The sequence below is a fragment of the Gossypium hirsutum genome, chromosome A07, assembly GCF_007990345.1.
Source record: "Gossypium hirsutum isolate 1008001.06 chromosome A07, Gossypium_hirsutum_v2.1, whole genome shotgun sequence".
In the NCBI taxonomy this organism is placed as follows: domain Eukaryota; kingdom Viridiplantae; phylum Streptophyta; class Magnoliopsida; order Malvales; family Malvaceae; genus Gossypium; species Gossypium hirsutum.
The window spans coordinates 38,443,917-38,449,296 of NC_053430.1; the positions used below are offsets into that span (position 1 = coordinate 38,443,917).

The 5,380-nt window shown below is 34.8% G+C and overlaps 2 protein-coding genes across 2 annotated transcripts; both read right to left on the reverse strand.

Annotated features, from left to right (window-relative positions):
- Positions 1 to 340: 340 nt before the first annotated feature.
- Positions 341 to 886, reverse strand: LOC107955797 (uncharacterized). Its single transcript, XM_016891595.1, has one exon. The coding sequence runs from the start codon at positions 884 to 886 to the stop codon at positions 341 to 343; it is 546 nt and encodes a 181-aa protein (XP_016747084.1).
- A 2,255-nt stretch (positions 887 to 3,141) lies between these two features.
- LOC107952872 (uncharacterized) lies at positions 3,142 to 4,266 on the reverse strand. The gene is made up of 2 exons (XM_016888074.2): positions 3,885 to 4,266; positions 3,142 to 3,696 (listed from the first exon to the last, which is right to left on the reverse strand). Exons 1-2 carry the CDS (start codon positions 4,037 to 4,039, stop codon positions 3,375 to 3,377), a joined length of 477 nt encoding a protein of 158 aa, XP_016743563.1. The 5' UTR covers positions 4,040 to 4,266; the 3' UTR covers positions 3,142 to 3,374.
- Between the last annotated feature and the right edge of the window lie 1,114 nt (positions 4,267 to 5,380).

Sequence of the window (5,380 nt, forward strand, 5' to 3'; positions counted from 1 at the left end):
AGTGCCACCATTTAAAACCACACTACAAGGTACCCGAAAGCTGTGCACTACCAATCTTTACTTATTTTTAAGGCAAGCTCCAAATTATTCACCATTAATAAAAGCATATCGGAGAATTGATTGGATTCCTATTCTCATGTGATCATATGCTCGATGAGTGAACATTAAACCAACATCAGAAATTATTTGAGCTGTCTTCATTCATCTATTGAAAATCAGTATATTCATTAATCAATTTATTTAAGCCATTTAAATTGTCTTCATTTGATAATCTTTTCCCTTAACAGTTCAGTCGATGAATATTTGAGATAAAACCTAGTAATGGGGTAATTAACAAGCGCTACAAATTACGTGCTATAATTTCCTGACGCTCCATTTCTGCTCGGAAACTTGCAATGAATTCCTCAGCTCTTGCATCTATTCCGTACAGCATAGGCGATAGCAATCCTACCGACTCCAACTTATCATCTCCCTGCTTTTCTCCTTCATTGCTTGTTCCAGCCTCTGCAGCTTCATCAATGAGTTTCTTCTTGTTCTTCTCTAATGGCTGCTGATGAATATACTCTACCACTCCACTCACCGGCGCATCTTTAAACAGCTTATCTATGTAAACCGGTGCCGCCGCTTTATTGACGGAGAGGTAGTACCGTTGGTACCCAAAAGGAAGAGCATGACGTCGCCGGCTGCTCTTAAGCTGAAGGCGTTGCCCTAAGAACAATGAAGGCCTTGTAGTTTTGGAAGCAGCTTTTTGTAGCTTCTTCCCATTATTCTTGGGTTTTTTGAAAGCTTTGGATTTGTGAAGCTTGTGTAGTCTGGTTTGAAGTTTTGAAGTAAAACTTTTCCATGCCTTCTTGGCTGGAGGAAACCTTATGCTGAAGCAAGACATGAATAAAGAGATGGAAAGATGAGAGCAGAGATCCGCTAAAGGGTGTTAAAATTGCTTCTTTATAAAAAAAAATTTATAATGATAACAGATAGCTTAGAATATCTGCTCTTATTCGTATTCTCTCTGTGTCTTTATGGGAGTCGCTTAGGTATTACGCTATTTGCTTGACGCAAGAAATATTAATAAGATAGTGGGAAATTGGTGGCCGTAAAGTAAACTTTGTTTATTTGATTAAGCTTAATAAAGCAGCTTAGATACTAAGCTAATGCAACCGACAAGTTGGAAATCACATTTTATCCTTCAACTAACCATTTGCAATTTAAATACTATTTTAAATTTTAAATTGTACTTATATTTAATAGCAAAAGAAATAAACTGTAATTGAAGTTCAGTGGAAGTATGCGAAATCTATGTACTAAGACAAGACAGGAGAGAAGTTTTTTTAAAAAAAAGGAAAAAAGAAAAAGAGTAAATGAAAGTCATCGAATATTTGGATTAGTAATTGGGTTTATTCGAAAAATCATGTTTCATCTTCATTAATTGTCGGAAATTACAGCACAAAGTATACAAGTAACAAACAAAATCGTAAATATAGAGAGGTTTTTGAATAAGAAAACAAGTAAATCAAATTGGCAATAAAAATGAGTGAACCTAATTGTTTCTAATCTTTATGTTTTGTTCTACTTTTTTGATGTCATCTTCAAATAATTTCTAGGCCTTTTTCAGGCTTAATTATATTTCTATCTATTCTTTTACACGAGGACCTTTCCCACGCAACACATATAGGTTATCTTGCCTTTGCAGTTTCCCCACTTTTTCGGTTATTATGAAACTATTGCAACAGCCAATGATCACTCGCCATTGCTGATAAATGTTGAAGAGCATATTTTCTTTATGCTTAACCATATAAGACCAAGTTTTGAAGTTTCTTTCATGCCACTTTTGTTGCGCTTGGAAAATGGAGTGTGTTAGATTCTATAGCCGGGGAAGTTTCAGAAAGTATATGAATCTAAAACAAACATGAAAACAAATGAAAGAAGCAACACAAGAAAAACCTGTACAAAACTCTCACCCAAAAATAACATAAAAGTTGTAGGAAGTTAGAAGATGACATAACAAAAATAACAAAACTTAATTGTTCAGCTGATTAAATTTCGTTTTTTACGGCAATATAACAACTAAGCTGTAATTCAAAGTCACACCGAGCAATATAGTTTCCTTTTTTTTCTCTTTTCAGCAGTCATTCCCTAATGCTGCCTGCACAAAAGATGCATATGATCTTCGCATTCATCACTTCGGGAAAAGTGGGAAACCTGTAAGGGTTTGGTTTATGAGTACAACAAACCAAAATGGCCTACTACATGCTTGCTTGAAAGTTAATAAAGTGGGTCTATTTGGATGCCTTGATATGGATTTAAAATCAAAGCAATATACTAATGAGACACTGATTGTATAAGCAAAAACTTAGTTTTGAGATCTTGAATGCCTAATTTCTAGTCTTACATGCTAGTCTTACAATGTATGAACGTTATGTGTGAGTTTTTTCCCAAATTATTTTGGATCTAAATATCACCATATATAGATCCTACTTGGGTATATTCACATTTTCAATCCGTTGTACTTTGTATGGAGTTGAATCTACTTCTAATTGATCCAACATATATTTACTTGTCATTTGTATTGTAGTTATAATTATATTTGATGAGATGACTCGGTCATGGAACAAATCTTTTGTGTGCATGGATTCCTCAAGATTCCTTTAAAAGAGAACAGGCTAACAATGCATAGGTTCTTCAAGACCTGGTTTAATTTGCATTTCCTTGCATAAATGTGCATGAAAGCATGAGAAATAATTTGGCTTTTAGGGTTATACCATTTTTTTACGTCAACAGGTCCAATCCTGCACTGTTTGTTAACATCATGACGGGCTTTACAAGAGTAAACGACCAGCCATCATCTAATTTTTCGACACTAATAAGGGGGCCTTAATGGCCCAAATCCCGTCATCAGCCCTCCCCCCAATTTCCCTTGAACATTTCTGCTACTACCAAACAATAGCTCTCGCCATTTCCACTCTCTCTACTCGCAGTCCCAGTGAGCACAGCAATGCCGGCTCCAGGAGATTACTAGGACCCTGCCAGGCCCCTCACTGGTTGCAATACGAAATGAAGAAAAATGTATTAGAAGAAACCATATGCACCATGAGATTTAAGCAAAAACATGAAGAATAAAGCTGATTTTGGGTCAAGGGAAGCTGGAAGAATCAACACAGTACACCAGTATTATTAAGTTCCCAATAATCCTTCAATACCTCGACATGCATGAGCACCTAAAAGGACCAATGAGAAATATCTTTCATCGAATTCACATTTAATTTGCGATAATCTACCAAATTGACAAACTAAAAATAAAAAGAACAGAGTCGTAGTGCTTCAAGCAAAACTAGCTTCTCCTATCGCCTTTTAAGCTAGTATCAACCCGAATACTACTAAATACAAGCATCATTGGCAACGAAAAAGCGTCTGGTTAGGCGTGCTGCGGCATGTTCCGAGACCAACCCTTGAATCATCAGAGTCTTCACTTCCCATGCCGAGTAAGGGAACCCTTTCCTCGCATACGAGTTCAGCAATGCAGCACTCGCCTGCTTCAGCAGCTCATTGAACACGTTCCCTTCTTCATTCACAGCCCTTGATTCCAACAATGTCATATCCGATCTGTACCGCTCACTCGCTCTCGACCCGAACACGTTCGATACCGTTGATCCCTGTGGGACCATCCTTGGCCACGCCTCTCTCCTGCTGCTCCAGAACCTGCGGATAAGTAAAGCTCTCAACATTTCGCATCCCCCCAACTCAACTCGGTGCCATAACTCACCGAGACAATATTAAAAGAAAACACTTTCTTAAAAACTGTTTGGTTTCTGGGTAACTGTGAGAAATACCGAAACAGATAAGCATATTGATATTCTTTATGGTTTTAAGAGAGAGAAAGGGCTTACTGAGGAGTGCATTTTTCTCGGGTTCTAGAGTAGAGAAACCCAGAGTGCCGTTTTAGAGTTGTTGAGGTCGTAGTAGATGATGAGACGGCTGCAAAGTAGGTGAGAGTGAGGAAGAGAATGAGTCGACTCAGTACAAGAGATATAGCCATTTTCATAACTTGTTCCAAGGAGTAGATCTAGAAGTGTTCCATTCCAAGGGAGGAACCGAACCGCTGTTTGGGATCTGATGGGTTGGGGTGATTTTTCTTGTTGGGCTGTTCGAAACGTGGTGCAGTGCAGATAACCCGCTCCCTACTTCAAACTTGCTACTTGAGGAACTGTTATTCATATCACGTGGCTACATTTTTCGAGATGGATTATTTTATTAAATTTTCTTTTGGACATGTTTGGCCTTAATCTTCCTAATATTTTACTGTTATTTAGCACGATTAAAAAATACAAAAAATTATATATGTTTTATTAATTGGTACATATGTGACGTAAATGGAAATAATTTTGTAAAAATATATTTATTGAAAGTGTAGGTAAAAATTAAATAAGTGTTTTGTTGAAATAGTAAATTTTAAAAGTTAAATATTATGTAATCAATAATATTGTTTGAGTCGAATTCAATGAGTTGATCAGATTGATCAGAATATCGATTCGGAAAGAGATTTTGAATTAATTGATTTGGGAACTAATAAGGATTAGTTGAATCCATTAAATCAAATTTGTTTATTTTTAGTTTTATTAATTTTTTAATTGAATCAATTAAATTGATTAGACTGACGAATCAATTAGACGAACGAACTACTCGTCTGATCATTTAGACTATCAATTCGGCTTTTTTTTAAAAAAATATTGGTTTTTTATTCAAATCTTATTATATAATTTTTTATTAATTTTATATGAAATATATAAAAATAAAAATATTCTCGTGGTGATTGTGTTTTCAGTTATTTTTATCAATTAGACTATAAGTGAAGTAATGAAAATTTTAGGTACAAATATTTATTAATTTCTGTTGAATTATTAGATGTTTGATTTATTTTAAACAAAAAAAAATGTAACTGTTTTATTTAAATATTTTATATAAAAATATGAAAACATCAATTATTATAATAATATTTAGGATTAATATTTGATAGATATACTAATTATTTTATTATAGTTTATGTAGTCTAAAATCTTGAGTACTAAATATTTTTTTCATAAGTGATTTTTGAATTGTTTGTTAATGCCGACGAATTTGATTGAGTATATAGATTACGAACCCTGTCTATATAAAAGAAAATTACAGACCTTGTATAGTTATTAATGAATTGAAAGTCGAAACCCATATCCATATCTTCAATCAGTGTCTAGGAGTTAAATGGTTTTATTGTGGAGAAAGATGGAGGGTAACCTTATCCTTTTGAAATCCCCAAAAATGAAGCACATGACTTCTCGTCGTAGTACATCGTCCACGTGAAGGAAGAATGGCCCAACACTCCTTTTGTTTTTACATGTGTTACCTT

Bases quoted from the DNA above. Each gene is read 5' to 3' on its own strand.
- LOC107955797 (XM_016891595.1), bottom strand. From the start codon at position 886: ATGTCTTGCTTCAGCATAAGGTTTCCTCCAGCCAAGAAGGCATGGAAA.
- LOC107952872 (XM_016888074.2), bottom strand. From the start codon at position 4,039: ATGAAAATGGCTATATCTCTTGTACTGAGTCGACTCATTCTCTTCCTC. The intron at 3,697-3,884 runs GTAAGCCCTTTC...ACTTATCCGCAG, and splicing joins CGAGAAAAATGCACTCCTCA to GTTCTGGAGCAGCAGGAGAG.